The following is a 22829-nucleotide window of genomic DNA, read 5'->3' on the forward strand; positions in this document are numbered from 1 at the left end:
AGCTGCTTCTATTACCTTGAGCTGTTAAACCTTGGCTGAGTTATTATTCAGTGGCCTCTGTGAAGCTATCTGTGGGGTTGGACTGGATGTGAATGAGTATCCAGTTTTTTTTAACCAGTCAGCAGTGGCTATGTGATAGATCATGACCTGGCACATACATCTACACACATCCAGGAAGACCTGGAACACAAATGTCCCCACACGGTACTGCGTGTGACACCCCCTGAAATTTCCCATTTTCGGAGAATGCTAGTGAGACCTCCTAGAATGATGCCGTGCTGCACGCGAGGATTGAGACTTTCAGGTTTACAGACGCCGGCCTAGTCCCCAAGTGGGTCTGAGATTCTACCCGCTCTGCGCCCCCCAACAACTCCTTCCCAAAAAGGGGTTGCTAACTTAATCTCTGTGCCTCTAAAACTTCTTGTTAATGTGCTGTACTTCCGCGGCACCTAGACCCCTGGCACGTGGTTGGTGTAGTTATCCTAGCACTCAACCTCGATCCCGCCCTGCCTCCAGCTGCGCTGTTGGGCAGATATGAGAGGGCATAGGGCCAGCCATCAGGTGCTTGGGTTCTGGGAGGTGTATCCCTTGGGTAGTGGGGTACAGAGGTGGGACAGTCTGGCCCTGCAGCTCTGACCAGGGCTGGTCTGGAGCCTAGGACCGACCCCTCCCAGTGTGGCCCTGGGAGGACGCCATGCCAGGCTCCCTCTCACCCACACCTGCCTCTGCAGACATCAATGAGTGCACGTCACTGTCCGAGCCATGTCGGCCAGGCTTCAGCTGCATCAACACAGTGGGCTCCTACACGTGCCAGAGGAACCCGCTGATCTGCGGGCGCGGCTACCACGCCAGCGATGATGGGGCCAAGTGTGTGGGTAAGGCCAGCCGCCCCCACCCTGCCAGCCAGCCCGGCCTGTCCGCTTCCCCACCCGTGGGAGGTGTGTGTGGAGGGAGCTCCAGGACTCAAGGTACCCTGCTCACCCCCCACAGACGTGAACGAGTGTGAGACGGGTGTGCACCGCTGCGGTGAGGGCCAGGTGTGCCACAACCTCCCCGGCTCCTACCGCTGTGACTGCAAAGCGGGCTTTCAGCGGGACGCCTTTGGCCGGGGCTGCATCGGTAGGTAGGCTGGTGGCCAGGACCCGTAGGGAACACCTGGCTGGGCCCCTGCCCTCTGTTCACTCCACCTCCCCGTGCCCAGCACCTCCACTGCCTGAGTGGGGCCCACCTGCTGGAGTCCCCAAGGCCGCCTTCCAGCTGGCCTCATCTTCCTGCTGGGCCTGCCAGGGCCTGGCTCTGGCCCCCGCCCCCACCTTCTCAGTCCCTCCTGTCTCATCCCTGTGGCTCTGCCCCTCTTACTCTGGTCTTTCCTGCTTCCCTCAGTCTCTGTCACCATCTCTTCTTGTCTCTTGCCTTGCCTGTGTCTGTCCCTCTGGCCTCTTCCTCTCGCCTTCCTCCGACACCCTTGCTGTCTCCCCGCCACCTGGTCTCTTTGCCTGTCCTGGCCTCTCCCTGTCTTTCCTTTTGGGTCCCTCTCCTACTTAGCCTCCCTTCGGCCCTGGATGGCCCCTGGGGGTGGAGGGAGCTGGCTTCAGGGCCACCCACCCTGTGCCTGCTGCCTGCCCTCCCACAGACGTGAATGAGTGCTGGGCCTCACCAGGCCGCCTGTGCCAGCACACGTGTGAGAACACACTAGGCTCCTACCGCTGTTCCTGCGCCTCTGGGTTCCTGCTAGCAGCGGATGGCAAGCACTGTGAAGGTACACTGGCCCTCATCTCTGACCCCATGCTGCCTGGTATCCACAGGGGGCAGACCCACCGTGGAAAACCCGGAGCCTTCCCCGACCCTTCACCCTCACACCTTCACCCACGCTGGCCCCTCCCTCCTCCTCTGTCTGACCCAACCCTCTCTGGCCTCCACGCTCACCTTCCTCCTGTTGTTTTCTGTCCTGAATTCCCCTGCTGAGGTCCTGGGGCCCCAGCTCCCTCAGTCCAGAGAGGCTGGGTCTCTGTGTCATCTGTACCCACAAATGGGGTATCTGAGGCCTCCAAGGTCCGTGTACCCACCTATGCGGGATGTGCCTGTGGCTGAGGGAAGGGCTGTAACATTATTCCCATATGTGTTCATGGTGCTGTTGGCCCAGCTCAATGGGGACTGGTGTGGAGTAAGGCCACCAGGTTGCTCAGTGAGGGGGTGAGGGGCCAAACTAGAGGGCCATGGGGTCTCGGCCCCATTTACCTGGCACGGTCTTTCCCAGCCCCTCCCCAGGCTGGAGGAAATTCCCTCATTTTCTCCTGGTGAGGTGAGTTGGCTGAGACCCCTGGGAAGCCACGGATCCCTTCCCAGTCACCGGGCCTGGCAGGAAAGCTGGCCCTCGCATGGGTCAGCCCCAGTCCAGCCCAGGGAGCTTGGTGGGCCTGGCTGTCAGACGGCATTTGGATGGGCTCTCCAAGGCAGACTTGGGCCCTGCCATGACTGCCTGCTGGTGTCCCTGCAGATGTGAACGAGTGTGAGGCCCAGCGCTGCAGCCAGGAGTGTGCCAACATCTACGGCTCCTACCAGTGCTACTGCCGCCAGGGCTACCAGCTGGCTGAGGATGGGCACACCTGCACAGGTACCTTTCCCCTGTCCAAGGGCCGCCTTCCAGAGAGGCACTCCTTTCCCTTGTGCCAGGCTCCCCGAGAGTCCCTCCTGGGCCATGGACACAGAAAGGTTTTAGCATCAGATCTGAGTTCACGCCCCAGCCCTGCAGCTTCCTGTCTGTGTGACCTTGGGCAGATTGCCTCTCCACTCTGACCTCAGCCTTCTCCCCTGTAAAATGGGAATAGTGGTCCCGACTTCAGGGGGATGAAGAACTATGTTTACATAGGTGCCCGTGACTGGCATCTGATTGTCCCCTCAGCTGGTAGTAGGAGTCAGGGAGCAGCCCTCGGGCATGAGCACTGGAGTGGGAGTCCTGTTTTGCTTCGTGGACTCGGGCAACTCTCTTCTACTCTCTCAGTCCCCTTGTCTTCATTTAAAAAATGGTCCCCTAAGCTCTGTGGCTGTAACAGGGACAGGCTGACTGTCAGTGGCTGGGCTCTGTGGGTGGATGAGGTTCACCAGGGGCTGCACCTCTCTCCGACAGACATCGACGAGTGTGCTCAAGGCGCCGGCATCCTCTGCACCTTCCGCTGTCTCAATGTGCCAGGGAGCTACCAGTGTGCATGTCCTGAGCAGGGCTACACCATGACGGCCAACGGAAGGTCCTGCAAGGGTGAGCAAGTCCCCCTGCCCCTGCCTCCACCAGGGCCTTGGGCAGGCTCCAAGCAGGCACAGAAAAGCTCACAGAGCTTGCATGCACTTGGAGCCCCCATACCCGGTGAATAAATGCAGGATGGCCAATGCTACCAGTGGCCATGTTAATTGAGGTAATGCCTGAGATGAAGAAGGTGACAATCTTGCTGCTGCTCAATGCAGCTTAGAATCTTCCAGGCCTGTGCTCAGCTCTGGACCCTGTCCTGAGAGTGGAACAGGGATTCTATGGGGTAGTTTTAAGGAGGCAGGAGGCCTGTCCAGTGAGGAGACTGCAGAAGAGCCACAGGGATCCCAGGCAGTGTCCCAAGTCTCTGCAGTGTTATGCAGGGACAAGGGGATCAGGCAGGTCTGTGGACCCAGAGGGTAGGGCGAGATCCCGGGGAGTAGGGAAGGGTGTCATGGGGAGGCTTATCCCAGCCCTGGTGCAGAAACGCATTCTTCTCATCAGAACTGTGTAGAGCTGGGAGGGGCTGCGCAATGGGAGGGTACCCCACTCCCCTGCTATTGAAGATGTACAAGGGCTGGGCAGTCACCTGTCGAATTTGCAAGAGAGGGGACTATGTCCCTGGAGAGAGACCATGTTCTCTGGTATTTCATGTTCCTCCTCTGCTAGAGAGTCATAATTCTAAGTTCAGTGCCATTTGCCACCAGACTCTGGGCCTGGCAAGCCACCAGGGCAAGGTGAGGGGCCAGGATGCAGAAGGGGTCATTGCCTCAGGAGAACCAACCACTTAACCCCTCAGCCCCTTGGTCCCTTGGCGCCACAGAGCTCAGACCTCCTCCTGACTTCAGTGGCCAGGTCTTCCCCACACATGGAGCTGAGAACATGGAGTTCCCTGGGGTGCAGCCTTCAGGGTGTGACCAGGGTCCTAGCTCAGCCTTGGGCATCTTCTTGTCCCACAAAAGCAAGTCTTGGTGTTCTGGGGACCAGGAGTCAGAGTTAGCACTCAGAAGGGTTTGGAGTTAGCCCAGCACGGTGCAAGCTGGTGGTTGCTACCTGTCAGTGGATCCTGAGATCGAGTCTGTAGACTTCAGCCAGCTGTCTGTGTTCTCCTTTCTATTAGCATAGAACAGAAAGCAGGATAGGGCAGGGTGGAGTGGCGCGGCATGGGGCAGTCAGAGTGCATTGTGCCCCTAGGTTCCAGCCCTTAGGTGTGTACGTAGTCCCAGTGCACAAGGAGTCCTTTGTTTGGGCGGATGCAAACATATCAGAGTCATAAGTTAAATCAGAAGACTGTGAGAAGACCCTATAAATCACTGACTGGGAGGCCTGCTGGGCCCACAGAAGCTGGCTTAGGTCTGGCTGGCTGCAAAGCCCTCTCCTTTTTAATTAAAAAAAAGTCGGTATGGACTCCATAAAAGGTAAGGATTCTACTCACCATGTCCTCAGCTTGTCAGGAAATACGACTTTATCCTTCTGGATTGTGATTTCACGTGTGACACCAAGGCCCTGTTCCTGGGGGCAGAACACAGGTGTGGCCACTTCAAGGAAGCCCCATCAGACACTGCAGTGACATTTGCTCTTGGAGGAGTTTCAGGTTCAAACCTGTCTACACTGAGGACAGACTCTCCCTGGCTCTTTATTTTCCGACCCACACCGAGCACCTGGGGGATGCTCGGGATACCTGGATGCCCACATGTGCCTGGCTGGCCACTAGAGAGGGCTTCCCGGGACGTGGCATGTGCCCATCGTGGGTGCACCTGACCCCAACGCTTCTCTCTTGCCTGGGCTTGCCCGCCACCCCGTCTCTGCATCCTCTTCTTGGGGTGGCTGCCCCTCTGCCCCAACGGCTTGCTCTGTGTTGAAGAACTGGCAAGGCCAGGTCCCCTCTGCAGGCTCCCACTGTGCCACCAGCCCCCACCAGGAGATCAGGGCAAGGTAGAGCCCCACACCTGCACATCCGCCACCCTCGCTTCCTCTCCAGACCTTCCTTCTGGAGGAGCCTTCTGACTCACACGGTAGGCGAGGGCGCAGTGGGGGCTGCCTGCTCCCCGGCCTCGTCCATTTCCCGGGTCACTCCATGTAGCCGCTTTTGCAGCTTCTGACCTTCAGAGCTAAGAGGCTGTCCTTTTGTCGTGTTCTGGCTTGGGCCAAACTCTGAGGTCTCTCGGCTTAAACAGGGTTGGGGAGGCTGGCTTGGGGGAAAGAACGTGCTGGATAATGTCTCTGTTAGCCTTTAGCCCCTCTCCAATGGTTACAAAAAAAAAAAGGACAGGAAAATCTGAAGGAATTTAGGCTCAGCCTTCTCCCCTGGAATGCACACTCCATGAAGGTAGGGCCCTGTCTGTCTGGCTCACCAGCATCTAGAGCAAATGCCCAGCACATAGTAGGTGCTCACTGGACATTTGACCCCGTGACTGAGCTGAGAGGGAACCACTGCTCATGTTTGCATGCATTTCCCTCCAGTCTTTCCCTAAGCAGATATAAACACACACACACACACACACACACACACACACACACACACACACACACACACACACACACACACACCACTTGTATGAAATATCAGTTGAGGCCATGCTGAAAGTCACCCTGAGTCCTGCTTGTTTCTGTGTAGTAAGAGCCCTTCTCTGCATGCCACTCGATGGGCCAGGCCAGCTTTGAGCAGTGCTCTCAGTCTTGACCCTGAGCTGTTGTGGGCTTCTGGGCCTCAGGTCCTTCAGAAGCCCTTGGAAGCCTCTCTCCTGGGGCTGCATTTTATAGGACTCCCCTGTTTCGTCCATTTTGCTCTGTCTCCCACTTTTGCACATCTGAGTTGCGGCTGACCTGCGGCTGACCCTGGCTGTCTCTGATGAGGCAGCAATGGCAGCCCTGGATACAGGGCCTAGTCCAGCTCCCACGTTAGCCCACACTCTCCAGGGGCCTGGCAGCACCGATGGGCAAGGCCCTGGGGCGTTAGGGAAGACCTGCGACTGACTGCCTCCCGCAAGCTTGGTGAGGCCAGGCCGCAGCCACTCACCCTTCTCGGCCCTTCGCTTCTGGGCATCTCCATCAGCAGCAGCCCAGAGCCAAAGCAAAAAGCTCCCATGTCCTTCCTGCCCCACTCGCACAAGCTCTGGGGTCACTGAAGCGGGCCACCCGGGGCATAGGCTGAGGAGCAGGAGGAGGCCCTCTCCATGTGGAGTCCGCTAGCGAATAATCAGCAACCCGGGACCACCCAGTTGGGCTCTACCCTGCCTGGTCTCTTGCCATGTTTTCTCCCACTCATCTGTGCACCACCCTGGGGCCCATTTTATGGAGGGAGGGAAGTGAGGCCCAGAGAGGTGAACAGATGTGAACTGACCCCCTACAAGAGAGCCTGGTGGCCAAGAGCCCAGAGTCTGAGGTTGGCCAGGGATATTGAGTCCTGGCCTTGCCCTGGCAGCTGTGTGACCCTGGGCACATTTGTGGACACCTGCACCTGCCCCGTGGGGTTGGCACAGAGTCCCTCAGGCATCACAGGGATGTCAGGCGGTAAACTCTGGAGGCAGGCTGACTATTGGTGTTATTACTATTATGTTGTTGTTACTCTTAGGAGTCAGCTTGGCATTATGATTGGATCACAGATTTTGGCATCAGGCATGCCTGGCTTGCTGCCCTGCTCACTGCTGTGTGACCTTGAGCAAGGCTTTGCCCCTCTCTGAGCCTCTACACCCTCCTCTGTCTAAGGAATCCAGTGACCCTCACTGCACAGGGCTGGTGTGAGGACTGAGTGAGGAGAAATTCCTACATGGTGTCAATATGAAGGATTGGAAAACAAAAACTGAAGCCCTCTGTGACTGCCCCTGGAACACCCCCTGCCCCTACCTCACCGGACTTCCCTGAGGCCTCCTGAGGCGGCCCTCTCTGGGCTGAGCAGCTCATCCTCAAAGTGTCTCAAGAACCCATTTCTAAGACCTTTTGTCCTCCAGGGTGCCTGTGGGTTACACACACACACACACACACACACACACACACACACACACACACACAGAGACACCCCTACCCCTACCCCTGCTTCTCTGAGCTTTTGTGAACGGTATCTATTCATATGTCTGTTGACATTTATATGTGTATGTTTCTTTGTCCCAAATGGGCCCTCTGTGTGTTTGTTTCTGTGCACCCGTGTGGGTGTGCATGTGCTCACGTGTGTGCTGAGCCTATGTGCCTGTTGGAGTTGCACATGTATGTTTGCTTCTGAACGTACAGGAAGCGTGAGCACATCTGTTGCTCATGTGGGACATTTACTAATAGCTCTGTGTCTCTGAGTCTGAACTTGCAAGTGATGGGTCTTGGACTTCTGTCCAGCAAGATGTATTGAGCGCTGCTCCATGCAGGCACTCCACTGGGCACTGGGGACACCATGGAAATGAGAAAGACAAACACCCCTGCCCTCCTGGAACCCAGTTGATGGGGGACGGTAGAAACATACAAAACATGCAGTCATACAAAACAGCCTCGGTGTGTGCAGAGCGTGATGAGCTGTAGGAGGATGATAAAATGGGGTGGGATGGAGGGTGATGGGGCAGGAGGACCACTGTAGAGTGGTCAGGGAGGCCATCCTGGAGGGGTTGACTCAAGATCTGAGAGTTAAAAGATGAGAAGGAGCCAGTAGTAGGAAAAGCTGGGGAAAGCGTTCGGGCAGCAGCAAAGGCCCTGGGGTAGGATAAGGGTCAGGCTATTGGGGCAGCCCAAGGATGTCCAGCAGGACTGTGGCCCCTGTGGAAGAGAAGGGGCTTGGAGAGGCCAGAGAGGCCTTACACTGTGTGGCTTGGCGTCCAGAGGAGGGACTTGGGCTTTATTCTGGAGCGCGAGAAGCCTTGGGAGGGCATGACATGAGGTGATTTACACTTCAGAACAAGGCCCCCTGCTGTGGGTGCGGAGCAGGTGAGATGGGGCATGTGTGTGCAGGGAGGCACGTGGACTGTTCTCACAGGTCAGGCTGCCATGGGGCCCAGGCCTGTCATGCAGGCTGGGGAGTTTCAGGCTAGGGCCCCCAGCTGTGAGGACCCTGCCATTGCCCCTCTTCTCCCCCAGACTTGGATGAGTGTGCACTGGGTACCCACAACTGTTCCGAGGCTGAGACCTGCCACAACATCCAGGGTAGCTTCCGCTGCCTACGCTTCGAGTGTCCTCCCAACTATGTCCGAGTCTCCAAAACGTGAGTGTCCCCACCCCAGTCCTAGTCCCAGGGAGCCTGTCCTGGTCCTGTACTATCCAGGGGTGAGGCCGAGAGATGGGCGCCTGCCTTGACCACCTTCCTCTCTTCCCAGCCCCTGACTGCGGGGTCTGCGGGCTAGGTGACCAAAACAAATATAAGTACCTTGTAGAGAGTTCAAGGTTGAGAGAAGAAAGGGGAAAAGACACACAGAAAACACCAGCCCTCCTCCTCATTCACACACATAGTAGTTACTGCTGTGTGACCAGTTATCCCAACCAACATTTAACACCGTAATACAACAGATACTTACTCTATGTCACGCAGTGTCTGAGGGCCAAGAGCCTGGGAGTGGTACAGCTAGGCGGTCTGGCTCAGGGTCTCAGGGGCTGCCTGTCCAGGCTACAGTGTCCTGCCACCGCTCTGTGGCTCTGGGCAGGAGGCCTCAGCTCCACATCACAGGAGCCCCTCCACGAGGTTGCTTGTGACATGCCACTCCCCAGCTCAGGGTATCAGGAGTGTGAGCGACAGCCCCTTAACCACACTTAACCTCAGAACTGACAGACCACTACTCTGCCACCAGCCACATAACCCGGCACTTGGGAGGGACCCTGGGAGGGACACTGGGTGCACTGGGAAGAAGGGAGAAGGGAGGGAGGAAAGGAAGGGGAAAGGGAAAAGGAAGGAGAAAGGAAGAATGGGGGGATGGCAGGAGGAAGGAAGAAGGGAGCATGGGGACAGGTAAGAACTGTTAATGAGCCTGGCCGATGCCATGCTGAGCTCACCCATTCCAGTGAACCTGTGAAGCTTCTATTAACCTCATCTCACAGGCAAGGAAACTGAGACCAGGGGACGTAAGGGGACTTACCTGAGGCTTCCAGGCCATTAGGGAGAGAGCTGGCCCTTGATCCTGCTGCTGAGCTGTGCCTGTCTGTGTTCCTGTCTGGGGTTGGGGGGAGGTGGGCGAGCCATGGGTGACCCGGCCCATCCTCCCTGCAGGAAGTGCGAGCGCACCACGTGCCACGACTTCCTGGAGTGCCAGAACTCGCCGGCGCGCATCACACATTACCAGCTCAACTTCCAGACGGGCCTCCTAGTGCCTGCGCATATCTTCCGCATTGGCCCCGCGCCAGCCTTCACGGGGGACACCATCGCCCTGACCATCATCAAGGGCAACGAGGAGGGCTACTTTGGCACACGCAGGCTCAACGCCTACACGGGCGTGGTCTACCTGCAGCGGGCTGTGCTGGAGCCCCGGGACTTTGCCCTGGACGTGGAGATGAAGCTCTGGCGGCAGGGCTCTGTCACCACTTTCCTGGCCAAGATGCACATCTTCTTCACCACCTTTGCCCTGTGAGGTGCCAGCACCGGCCACCTGCGGGTGCGACGCAGCCCAGGGCTCACACTGCGTGGGAGGGACTGGGTCACTATTGTGGTTTTTACTATAACTTTGTAAATTAACTTAATTTTGCTGACTTGACTCCTGTGGGCTTCTGGACCCCTCCTTTGCCCCGCAGAAGGAAGTTCCGTGGCAGATGGTGCGTTCCCACGTAGGCACCAAGTGGAAGCTTGCGGGGTGGGCCACGGCCATGGCAGGTGCCCTGTGGGTGAGGCTGGGTGATGACCTGAGGACCAGGGACACAGGACCACATTGGGGCTCTTGGACTCCTCGGATGACCCATCCCCGAAGTTGACATTCCATTTCATGTTCCACTGTGATTCTTTTCTTTTTTAAAAAATCATTTTAAAGTTTTTTGTTTAATTATAAAGTAGTACATCTACATTGTAAAAAAAAAAAAAAGTTCAACTAGTATGAAAAGGTTATAAAGTAACAGAGGAAAACGCCTCTTGGTCCCTTTACTTTTGTAAAGTGTTCGGAGTTTGACAACCTTGTCCAGATGTCACAGGGCTCTATGGCCTGGCCAGCATGTCAGTTCATTGATCAAGACCTTGGTGTCCTTCTCAAATAACAAGGCCCAAACCTGGAGTTCACTTTGGGGTGAGGGCACCCCAGTGTGAGCAGCCACTGACCGGGCCCTTTATTCTGCTTTTACTACTTCAGCTTTCCCTCCTCCTTCCTCCTCCATCCTCCATCCTCCCTCCTCCTCCTCCCTCCTCCCTCCTCTGCCTTCCCTAATGGGGACCTCCGCTGCCGGCCTGTCACTTGGATGTCATCCAGAACTTGGCCCCTGTTGCTGAGCTGTCAGGTCAGGCAGTAGACCTGGGCAGGAGCCTGAAGGAACCTGGGAAACTGAGGCCCTGAGAACGGAAGGGATGTGCCCCCAGCCCACAGCAAGCATCAGAGCACACGGGACCCAGCTCTGAGGACCCTGCTCGGGCTCCATAGGTCTAGAGTTAAATATAGGGGGCAGCAGCCAGCACTTTTAAAGTGACATAGAATAGAGCAGATGAGATGTGGTGCTTCACACCCTGTAAAGAGAAGAACTGCTTCACCAAACCACAGCGCGTGTCTGTGCGTGTGGCGTGTGTACCTACGCGTGGGCACGCCAGCTCTGGCTTGTGGTAGAAAGTGTTTCTCACTGTGGGTGGAAGGAAGCAGCCCTGTCGGGCACGTTGGGGAGCACACACCCTGTGTGAAGGGGGCGGCTACGCTTGGCTCCAGCAACGGCCGCCTTCTGGGCATGTGGCCCGGGATGGCCAGATGTTCTTGTTCCTCAACACAAGCTCTCCCAGTGTTAAGAGGTGGCAACTGGTTCAAGCTTCTAAAGAACAGGTGTTTGGGAGCCTCTTGCCGGAAGCCTGCAGTGGGGGCCCTCTGTCCCTGCTCCTCTCCAGCCCCCATCCCCAAGGGTGCAGCAGAAGCTAGGTCTTCCTTGTCCCTGGCCTGGCTGTCTCTGTTCCTTCTATTTTGCTGATTTTCAGAAAAACTAGATCCAGCACCTTTCGGTGCACAGTCCCCACCAGCAGAAGCCAGTAGGCGACAGGCTCCATTCAAGAGAACAGGCAGGTTAGGGACACCTCTGGCTGGCAGCAGCCATTCCTGCTCCTACCCAGCCCCAGTTACTCCTTCTGGGACCTCAGGCAAGTGACTTCACCTCCCTGGGCCTCACTGGTCTCCCCTGTGAAGAGGGACACCAGCTGTTCTTCCTGCACAGGCCATTGAGCCAATAAAATGAACTTGGCACCCAGCACATCCCTGCGGAGGCTCTTGGAGAACAACTTCTCTTCTGACTTTAGAGTTTCTAAGGTGATTCTGGAATTCCATGCCTGCAAGTTTGGCAAACTGCAGCTTTAGGGAATAGCCCCTATGAGACTACCCTCACTGCAGACACCAGAGACAAGCTCAGGCATCCCCAGGACCACCCTCACGGCGGAGCAATGGGCTACAGATTTGGGGGTCCTTACGTCCACCCTCAGGCTCGTTAATTCACCTGTGTGACTCAGACAGCTCATGGTGAAAGGAAGCAGGTTAAAGTCATTGATGAGGCCTGGAGCAGAGTCCAGGAGAGCCCAGTCACAGAGCTCCCGTGTCCTCAGGATGCAGCACACACAATAGTGCTGAGCAGGCGCCTTTGGGGTCCAGGTGTGTCTGGGAGCTTGACCACATGGCTGTCAGTGTGGCTGGCCCTAAGTCTCCAGTCCCTCACAGAGGTCAGAACTGAGGCAGCAAAGTCCCTGGAAACACTGGTACTCCAGTGACAGCCACGATGTTCTGGGGGCCGAGAGCTCACTCTGCAGGCCACCCCCGGCCCCAGCCCCAGCGTTCTCAAAGTGGAATAGTCACGTTTGTCTGGGCAGCTCCTTTAGCATTGCCTGCTTCCTGCCTTGCTGCAGGGCTGCCTGTGCCTACGATGCATGTAAAAAGAACCGCTGCATGCCAGCGTTAGCCCAGGGTTGGCTCCACCCAGCTCTTCCACAGATGTCATTATTGTTGCTGTATCCTGAGGAGGCTGGAACTCAGGGTTTCAATACATCTGCAATCACCATCAACGTTATAACCTTACCAACAGGGCCAGGTGGGACCATATTGCAGTTTGCTGGATATCACCTAAAAAGGAAGACCAGAGTCCCACTCAGTCATAGCAGTTTATCTAGTCCATCACCACGTCAGACCAGCAGATGTCCTCCAGGGCCAGGCCACTCAGGTTTGCAGGCTGCCATTTGACCTTGTCAAGTTCCAAAAGCAGAGGCGGCCTAGGCGTCACCCTTTCAGGCATCTGGTGTAGTTGAGCTAAGAGATAATGTCCTCCACACCCCTCTTAAGGTAGTACTGTAATGTAGGATTCACCTAAAATTGGATTTCCCGGCCAGGCGCGATGGCTCACACCTGTAATCCCAGCACTTTGGGAGGCCAAAGTGGGCGGATCACCTGAAGTTGGGAGTTCAAGACCAGGCTGACCAACATGGAGAAACCCTGTCTCTACCAAAAATACAAAATTAGCCGGGCGTGGTGGCACATGCGTATAATCCCAGCTACTCGGGAGGCTGAGGCAGGATAATTGCTTGAACCAGGGAGGCAGAGGTTGCGGGTGAGCCGAGATTGTGCCATTGCACTCCAGCCTGGGCAACAAGAGTGAAACACTCTGTCTCAAAAAAAAAAAAAAAAAAAAAAAGAATTTCCCTCACCACATAACCCATGTATTCGTTCCTTTACCCTCAGCTCCAGTTCCCCCTTTTCTCCATTTGTATTCAGGTATTTCCACCTTTAGAAGGTCCAGGAGGTTCGGCCATGCTGCTGGGCTAGATTGTCAGAAGCAACGCCAGCCTAGCAAGTGCCTCCCTGACAGTCCACTCCGGTTGGTGTAGGATGGGGTTTCACAGGTGTAGAAAGTGGGCTGTCTCCACCACCAGGCAATATGCCTGCCTCACGAGCCGCCCTGATTTTTCTGGATGGGGTGAAGGCACCATCTGCCCCGTCAGCCCTCAGGAGCTCTGGCATGAAGCTTTAGAGCTAGAGGTGCACCCTCCTGCCTAGGAGTCATTGCTACTTCAGCACTTGCAGCTGCAGCCCTGGTCCTGGGGCCACTGCAGCAGATAGGAAAGGAGGAAGGTGAGGTGATGTGGAGAAGAAAGAAAAAAAGCAGTCTTACCACAACCTCCCTTCCCCAGTTCTCTTAGAAAAGGTATAGGAGGCCAGGTGCAGTGGCTCACACCTGTAATCCCAACACTTTGGGAGGCCATGGCAGGTGGATCACTTGAGGTCAGGAGTTCAAGACCAGCCTGGCCAATATGGTGAAACCCCGTCTCTATTAAAATACAAAAAAAAAAAAAAAAATTTAGCTGGGTGTGGTGGTGCACATCTGTAATCCCAGCTACTTGGGAGGCTGGGGCAGGAGAATCACTTGAACCCAGGAGGTGGAGGTTGCAGTGAGCTGAGATCGTGCAACTATACTCCAGCCTGGGTGACAGAGTAAGACTCGAAAAAATAAAACAAAACACTACAAAAGCAGAAAAGAAAAGGCGTAGGGCACTATCTAGTGAGGACCCTCTCCTGGCCCCTCTCATGTTTGGGGTGGACACACACTTGTGATGGCATGCAGGTCACTCTTTCCTGCCCCACCATCTCTGTTTGAGACAACCAGTATCAATTACATGTTCCGGTTCTCTGTCTAACCTTATGCCAAGGATGAGGGTGCTCTCTCTGCCCCTTGTTGGACATTTGGGGCTGTAAAGTGTGTCCCTTGGTCCAGAGAAGTGTGAGTGGGCAGTGCAAATTGGTGCACTGTCTCCCATCGTCACACTTTTATAGTTCCTCGAGCGTCTGCCGCCAGGGAAGCAAAGCCCAGGCGAGAGTCAGTGTCTCGCCTTTCCCTGTCAGGGCCCTTTGGTGGCCTCCTGGGGCTTCTCTTTGGTTTGTCCTGCCGGCTTAATGCAGGGCCTTCCCTCGTGGGACTCTGCACAGCCATCAGCAGTCTCTGTCTCTGTCTGTTGGCAGACAGAACAGTTCTTACGAACTGTGCCTTGGGGGTGCAAGAGGAATGTGTCTAGGCTCATCTGTAGCCCCAATGTCCACTCATTCCGTGGACCCAGGGGGCCACCCCAAATGAGCACACCAGGACACTTACTTGCCATCCCAATCACTTCTTGATCTTGGAAGGGGGCGTCCTTTGATGGGCATCAACATGTCCCATTTTAACGCACCCCTCAGATTCCCAGGGTGATTCTGCAGGGCCATGCTCCACACGGGTATCCCTTTAATAGGCCAGGTTTCCGCTGCCCTCCTGCCTGACCATAGGGTCTGACAGGGTCACCCATAAATCAGTAAAAACATAAACACACGACTGAACAGCAAGCAGTCCCTCCCACCGAGCTGATTCATTTCCACCTTCTTCCACAGGAGGGCTGGCCTTCCAAACCATGCTGTCCGCATACCTTGGAACTGCCATCCATACACACTGGCCAGTCAAGAGCTCTCACAGAGCATCAGCCAAGTGACAGTAGGATCTGCCAGCTCCTCGGGTGCTTCCAAAGTTGGCCCTAGGGGAAAGCCTGCCTGCTCGTGAGTACGCCAAGTACCTCTTTGCATCCCCAGGCAGCACATTCCTGCACAAAGCATTTCCATTTTATTAAGAAACTCTGGGGCCAGGCATGATGGCTCACACCTGTAACCAAGTCGGGTGGATCGCCTGAGCTCAGGAGTTTGAGACCAGCCCAGACAACATGGCAAAAACCGATTTCTACGAAAAATGCAAAAATTAGCCAGGTATGGTGGCACATGCCGGTAGTCGCAGGTACTTGGGAGGCTGAGGTGGGAGGATGGCTTGAGTCCAAGAGGCGGAGGTTGCAGTGAGCTGAGATGGCACCACTGCACTCCAACCTGGGTGACAGAGGCAGACCTTGTCTCAAAAAAAAAAAAAAAAAAAAAAGGAAACTCTGGGTGTTGCCTTCCCCATTAGGGCATTAGGGTATTTCTTTGACATTGTCCAGAACATTATATGTATTTCAGATTTTTAAAACGATTATTTTATAGGCTTCAATCATAAGGGTGGCCTCAGTCAAAGTCCAATCATTGTCTCTCAGATGAAAATTTTCTTTCTTTTTTTTTTTTTTTTTTTGAGACGGAGTCTCGCTTTGTCGCCCAGGCTGGAGTGCAGTGGCCGGATCTCAGCTCACTGCAAGCTCCGACTCCCGGGTTTACGCCATTCTCCTGCCTCAGCCTCCCGAGTAGCCTGGACTACAGGCGCCCCCCACCTTGCCCGGCTAATTTTTTGTATTTTTAGTAGAGGCGGAGTTTCACAGTGTTAGCCAGGATGGTCTCGATCTCCTGACCTCGTGATCCGCCCGCCTCAGCCTCCCAAAGTGCTGGGATTACAGGCGTGAGCCATCGCGCGTGGCCCTCAGATGAAAATTTTCTAGTCCCAAATCCCGGCGGTCACCCCTGGGCGGCACTAACAGGCTTTGCCAGAAAGCCCCATCTGTGTAGGGACTCCAGGGCTTTTGGGGTAGTTTTTTTTGTTTTTTTTTTGTTTTTTTTTGTTTTTTTTAAGACGGAGTCTCACTCTGTCGCCCGGGCTGGAGTACAGTGGCTGGATCTCAGCTCACTGCAAGCTCCGCCTCCCGGGTTTACGTCATTCTCCTGCCTCAGCCTCCCGAGTAGCTGGGACTACAGGCGCCCGCCACCTCGCCCGGCTAGTTTTTTTTTGTATTTTTTAGTAGAGACGGGGTTTCACTGTGTTAGCCAGGATGGTCTCGATCTCCTGGCCTCGTGATCCGCCCGTCTCGGCCTCCCAAAGTGCTGGGATTACAGGCTTGAGCCACCGTGCCCGGCCTTTGGGGGTAGTTTTATGGGAAGGAGTTGCAATATTCCCGGATGTGGAGTGTGTACCCTTCAAAGTCTGAATCAGCTGACCAGATGCCAGTCCTCAATCACTATTGCCAGAAGGGCAGGTTTACCTGCCTTCTATTTTACAGCAATCGGTGGGAGAAGCATTCCCCAGCCAGACCATCTCCATCCCCAGCATATGCTCTGATAAAGCAGGTGCAGCCACCTCACAGAGAGTTTGTTCTAACATTCCAGTTTTCACCTAAGTATCCACCTTAATTCCATCAACCATCACATTTCTAAATGCTCCCCATTGACCAAGAGCTCCATTTGGGCTTCACTGACAGGGTCTGGAATCACAGAGCAGGGGCTCCCATAGACGGAGTCTGTTCTCCTCCCCAGGCCATTTTACCCACCCGTGTGTGTACGGCTTTGGGTCCCCAGCTAGGGGGTGGGCCAAAGGACTCAGGCTTTCTCCTGGTTAGATTGTGAGACCACTGCCTCAGGCAACTCAAGATCAGAATTCTCACTGTCATTTTAGGCCTCTCAGGTTTTAAAAATCCTCCGAACTAGAATGAATAAAGCAGATTTTTGTAGGGCCTTTTCACACTGGGCGGCCGGCAGGGTCCATCCAGCTTCTGTGAACGCTGCATTGAGACCGTTGTTTCGTCCCCATCAATATCCACTTTATTCATCGTATTTCTTAACACCTGCTTAAAAGCCTCCACCCTGCTGGGATGTCCCTTGACTGTCTCCTCGGTCCTACCCCTTTGTTTTGTCCATGCTCTTATGAAAACCTTTACTATCTGTTGTCTTGGCACCTTTTCCCTTTGGAGGAGACTCTGAGGCCAGTAGCCACACTTTGGGTCAACTGACTGGACCCTAGCCCAGCATCGGAATCTACCCCACACATCCCCTGGGTAGGGCCTCAGGCTAGAGGCTGTGGTCCAGGCTGACCAGAACCTTGGCTCAGCACCACGGTGCCCTCCCACACTTACCCTTACTTACCTTTTAACCACTGCAGATAACAATAACCAAGGGATTTCACATTTTCCCTTTTTGTTGTTTCTTTGCATTTCCTTATACTCTAGTGAGCCAACTGCTTAGGAGTTGGATCCATCATTTCTAAATTCCATTGGTAACTTTTACCTTAAAAAATTGATTGTATTGGTTCTACTTGCAAGTGTATTTGAAAAAAAAAAAAAAAAGACAAAAAATTTGATTGCAGCACAGCCACCACCAGGAATGAAAGTTTCCTCAGCTCCTACCCTTTTACTCTTCCCAAACCACATGTTCCAGTGAGTCAGGGTTGGTCTAGAAAGCCCCAGTTCTGACACCAACTGTAAGGAGTTCAGCAAATGATGGAGTTGAAGGAAGCAGTCCCCACCAGACTGCCCTCTCTTCAGGCACCAGCCGAGACTGGTGTTTCCAGGATCACCCTCCCTTCAGACCAATTGGTGATATAGTCAGAGGTCCCCATAACCACCCTAAAGGTACAATAATTCACTTGAATGACTCAGAGAAAAGTATAGCGCTCAGGAAAGTGGTATACTTACTACAATTTTATTATAGTGAAAGCATACAGATCCAAGCCAGCCAAGGGGAGAGACAAAGACAGCAGAGTCCAGGAAGGGTCCAAACGTGGAGTTTCTGGTTGTCCCAGATGGCGTGACCTCCTCCCAGACATGATGAATGATAATACACAAAGAAGATAAACAACCAAGGAAGTTTATTTGAGCCTTTGGTATCCAGAGTTTTTACTGGAGGTCATTGGTGATTGGGGCACAGATATTCCCCAGCACAAGGTGGCAGCACAATAGCTAAAGATGGCACCAGTGGTGGCCCAGGAATACTCACAGGGAATGCTGGTAGAGGGAATGCTGTGGCTGGGAATGCTGATGCAGGCATGGGAAAAATTTGAGGGAATGATGACTACAAAGATAGAGGAATCGGACGGCTGAGTTGCACTGCCCTGCAGAGGGATGAGAGAGTCTGAGCTGTGAGTAGGAGGTTGGCGGCTAAGTGGAAGGCAGACGGCCTGTGGCAGCTCACAAAGTGGCACCTGTCTCCTGAAGGGGAAGGGCAGGCAGAGCTGAGTGGCAGGCCGAAGACCTGATTGTGAATTTTCTGTTGAACATAATAAAAAATGTCCAGCTGGATGCAGTGAAAAGCAGGGAAGGGCATGCCAGCCCAAGGGAAGAGCATGTGCAAAGCTTCTGAAGTGGAGAAGCCTAATCTGCCTGGAAGGACTGGATGAGGGATGAGGGTGGAGGGGGTGGGGTGAGGCAGGGTCAGCAAGCCACCACAAGCCTCCACCAGGGCTCTGAGCAGATCCCCAGAGCATTGGGAGCAGCTGAAGCACGGGCAGTGGTGACAGCCTTGGATCTGCGTTTCCCCACACCGCTGTGGCTGTAGTCTGGAGAACGGATGACAAGGGAGGCCATGCTGGAGCTGATCCCTCTGGGGATATTGGGACCCTGTGGCGTGGGGTCCTGGGATGCCAGTCTTATCACTTGGGCTGCATCTCACGTCTGGGACCCTCTCTTATCTCAGGGACAAGATAGTGACTCACCCATCTCAGACTGGACAAGCCTGGTGGATCCATCTCAGCTACAGCAGCGACATTCACACCCATGTTCATGATTTCTGGCCCCCCGCATTTGTTCTGCTCTCATGGCCCTGAGGAGGGGTGTGTGGAATGGAGCACAGGCCCCCAGGCCCCAGACATACTCACATGTGTTAGTCCCACAAGGTCAGGGCAGCACCCAGTTTACCTGCTGGCCTCCCCTGCCAGGGCCTTTCTGCTGCCTGTGGGGCCTGCACCTGGGTCAGCCTGCCTGTCCTCTCTGGGCATGGCCAGCCTGGGACCAGCTAGAGATGGGCACACCATGATGGGTGGGTCTGTGCGACTGACTGCCCCACCATCGGGGCATGCAGAGGGCATGTGGGGAGTGCCTGGGGCCCCTGGCCTTCCTGTTGGGCTGGTTTTGGAGAGCTAGGGGGTGAGGGCTGGCACTCACCCACACCACTGTCCCTGGGGGCTGTGTCAATATCCCCATCCCTGCCCCCCAGGCCTCCATCCTAACACCTTCATTGTGTATCTCTGTGCTGAAAATTGGTTTAGAAAATGGGTACTGTGGTGTGGTGGGCATGTATTTTTTAAAATAAAGTTTTAGTTTTAGAATAGTTTTTGATTTCTAGAAAAGGTGCAAAGATAATTCTGAGTAGTCCCCCACCCAATTCCCTCTACTGTTAACACCTTACATTACTATATGTGCACAGTGAGGTGTCAATCAATATTGATACGTTCTTAACTAAAGTCCATCCTTTATTTAGCTTTCCTTTGCTTTTATTTAATGTCCTTTTTTCGGTCCCAGGACCTCCTCTGGGATACACATTATGGTTTCTTAGACTAGCTCTGGGATTTTGCTTTTGTTTTGAGATGGGGGCCTCTCTCTGTTGCCCAGGCTGGTCTTGAACTCCTGGTCTCAAGCAATCTTTTCTCACTTTAGCCTTCCAAAGTGCTGGGACTACAGGTACATGCCGCCATGCATGTACCCTGGTTTTGACGATTTTGACAGTTGAGGAGGACTGGCCAGGTACATTGTAGGATGCCCACTACTGGGCTTTGTCTGACGCTTTTCTCATGATTAGACTGGGATTGTGGGTCTGGGGAGGAAGATCACAGAGGTAAAGTGCCCTGATCAGCCCATCCAATGGGGAGGGCAGCTGCTGTCAACTGGCACGTCCCCTGTGATGCTGGCGTTGCCCTCCTGGCTGAGGTCGTGCTGGTTGGGTCTCTCCACCGTGGATTTCTCTTCCTCCTCACCTGCTGCAGTGCGCTCCTTGGTGCACATATTTGCAGTTGCTCCACAGCGTGGTGTTACAGGTGCCACTGGCTCCCTGATTGTGTAGTCAGCAGTGTTAAGTGTTCCTTGCTGTTGCCACACGTCTTGTCTGTTGCTGGCGCCTGCTCCGGAGTCCTCCGAGGGGCACCCCACACTTCCCCTGGGATCATGTGTCCAGGCTGCTCCCAGGTACCCACCCCACAAACTGCTGCAGAGAAGGGGGCCCATTTGTGGACTTCCCTGGACACGCAACCAAGGAGCGAGCTGCTGATCATGGATGTCTGTGCTACAGTCTTGACCCCATTTTATCAGGCTGCCCTCCAGAAAACCTGTGCCTCCCTGTCCATCAGCCCACTTCCTGCTATGTGCCAAGCGGAGGGGCGCGCCGCGCTTGCTTGCCGGCTGTGCCGCACACGTGTGCTAAGGGTTCTGCTTTCTCTGAGTCACTGAGCTACACCCAAAACCAGCGTCCCATCCTGTGGGCTGTAGGCTCAAGTGGGTCATTGCTTGGCTTGGGCACAATATCTAGAAAAGTTTTGAGCCAACATGTCAACACTGAGGAATTTCACGTGCACTTTTAGGTTTTGGGCTTCTCTGGAAACCCCAAGCTACTTCTTTCTTATGGTTCCCAAGGTAAATCTGTTCTTCTCAGCGTTTTTCTTTCTTTCTTTTTTTCTTTTTTTTAAATTTATTATTATTATTATACTTTAAGTTCTAGGGTACATGTGCATAACGTGCAGGTTTGTTACATATGTATACTTGTGCCATGTTGGTGTGCTGCACCCATCAACTCGTCAGCACCCATCAACTCGTCATTTACATCAGGTATAAGCAGTTTTCATTTGGAAGACCCTGTGGCCCCACAGGACCTTATGGCTTCTGCAAAATAGACTGGGACCATTGCAAAGCCCTTTGTCCAGGCAGAGCTTTTCCCGCGAAGGGCCGGGCAGCCTGGCTGGAGGCAGTGAGCACCCATCGCAGGAGGTGTGAGAGCGGCCCCAGCAGATCCTGGCTGTGGGATGGGACCACTGACATTCCCCTGGTTTAGTTTCCACAACTTTATGAGACAGGCATTCTCCTCGCCTGCTGCTCGGCAAGCTGGTGGGACAGAAGCGCCGGGTCCAGCTTTGTGGATGAGTTCTGACGCAGTTGCGGGGCAACAGTGCCCCCTCGTGGCTGCAGCCCCAGCCTGGCCGCTCTGCCTGCAACGAATGGAGGGGTGGATTTGGACAAGTGGCATGGGGGAAAGGTGTTTCTGACTGCAGGGCGGGCTGCAAGGCTTTCCCACGGCCAGTGTGGCTGGAGGGAAGGGTGTGGTGGGAGCAGAGGCCAGAGGTCTGTGGGGACCAAGTGGGGAGAGGATAGGATGCTGAGTGAGGGGTGGTCCTTGAGGGAATTTGGGCAGAGTGGCCACCCCTCCCTTGAACAGCAGGTCTGTCCATGACCCCAAGGTCTCCCTGGGGTCTGCTCCTCTGACCCCTTCCTAAGATCAAGGGATTCCCACCCACAGGAATCTTCCTGCAAACAGATTTGTGGGCTGGGCTGGCCTGGCCTGCTCTGCCATGGATGGAACCATTGTTGATAGCTAGGGGCTTTAATGATGGAACTGTGGGCAAAATGCACCCCCCAAGAGAATGGAGGTGACCCAGTTCCACCAGCATCTACTGGCAGCCCCTGCCGTGTTCCAGGCCCTGTGCTGGCAGGCTCTGCGTTGCTCAGATCCTGTTCCCACTACAACCTGGAGAGAGGGCTCCCAGCCCCAGCTACAGAGGTGGATACTGAGGTTCAGAGAGAGTGTATAACGTGCTTAGGGCCACACAGGGATTCAACTCTGCGAGGGAAACCTCATTGCTCAGGAGAATGAGAAGAAAAGCCACAGACTAGGAGAAAATATTTGCAAAGGACATAGCTGATAAATGACTATTATCCAGAATCTACAAATAACTCTTAACACTCAACAATAGGAAAACAACCCAATTAAAAAGCAGGCAGAAGATCTAAACAGACACCTCATTCAACAAGATACACAGATGGCAAATAAGCATGTGAAAGATGCTCCACATCATATGTCATTAAGGAACTGCAAATTAAACCAGCCGTGAGATACTGCCACACACCTACTGGAGTGGCTCATATGCAAAGCACCAACACACCAAATGCTGGCGAGGATGTGGAGCAACAGGAACTCACATTCATTGCTGGTGGGAATGCAAAATGGCACAGCCACTTTGGAAAACATTTTGGCTGTTTTTTTTTTTTGAGACGGGATCTTTCTCCGTCACCCAGGCTGGAGTGCAGTGAAGTAATCATGGCTCACTGCAGCCTCAACCTACCAGGCTCAGGTGATTCTCTCACCTCAGCCTCTCAAGTAGCTCAGACTACAGGCGTGCACCACCACCCCCAACTAATTTTTGTATTTTTTTTTTTGTAGAGGCAAGGTTTTGCCACGTGGCCCAGCCAATCTGAAGCCAATCTGAAAAGGCTGCACACTCTATGATTCCAACTATACGACATTCTGGAAAAGGCAAAACTATGGGAACAGTAAAAAGATCTGTGGTTGCCAGGGGTTAGGGGGAAGGGAGCACAGGGGATTACAGGTGGAGCATAGATAATTTTTAGGGCAGTGACACTATTCTACATGATACAATAATGGTGGATAAGGGTCGTTGTACATTTGTCCAAACACATGGAATGTACAGCTCCAAGAATGAGCCCTCACTTAAACCATGGGCTGTGGGTGACGCTGATGTGGCAGTGCAGGTCCCTCATGCGCTCCTCTGCTGGGGATGTTGATAGAGGGGAGGTTGTGCACGTGTAGGGGCAGGGGGTGTATGGGAACTC

At 54.3% G+C, this 22829-nt stretch overlaps 1 protein-coding gene across 3 annotated transcripts in view; it reads left to right on the forward strand.

Annotated features, from left to right (window-relative positions):
• Positions 1-10259, forward strand: part of FBLN2 (fibulin 2) — a 91432-nt gene extending 81173 nt beyond the window's left edge. For all 3 annotated transcript variants that reach the window (XM_050781580.1, XM_050781581.1, XM_050781582.1), the window contains 7 exons: positions 732-875; positions 991-1119; positions 1634-1759; positions 2498-2614; positions 3128-3256; positions 8297-8420; positions 9417-10259. In XM_050781580.1, coding sequence (XP_050637537.1) covers positions 732-875; positions 991-1119; positions 1634-1759; positions 2498-2614; positions 3128-3256; positions 8297-8420; positions 9417-9774 — 1127 coding nt within the window. In that variant the 3' untranslated portion in view covers positions 9775-10259. The remainder of the gene's footprint in view (positions 1-731; positions 876-990; positions 1120-1633; positions 1760-2497; positions 2615-3127; positions 3257-8296; positions 8421-9416) is intronic.
• Positions 10260-22829: the final 12570 nt, after the last annotated feature.

This window comes from Macaca thibetana, chromosome 2, assembly GCF_024542745.1.
Source record: "Macaca thibetana thibetana isolate TM-01 chromosome 2, ASM2454274v1, whole genome shotgun sequence".
Taxonomy (NCBI): domain Eukaryota; kingdom Metazoa; phylum Chordata; class Mammalia; order Primates; family Cercopithecidae; genus Macaca; species Macaca thibetana.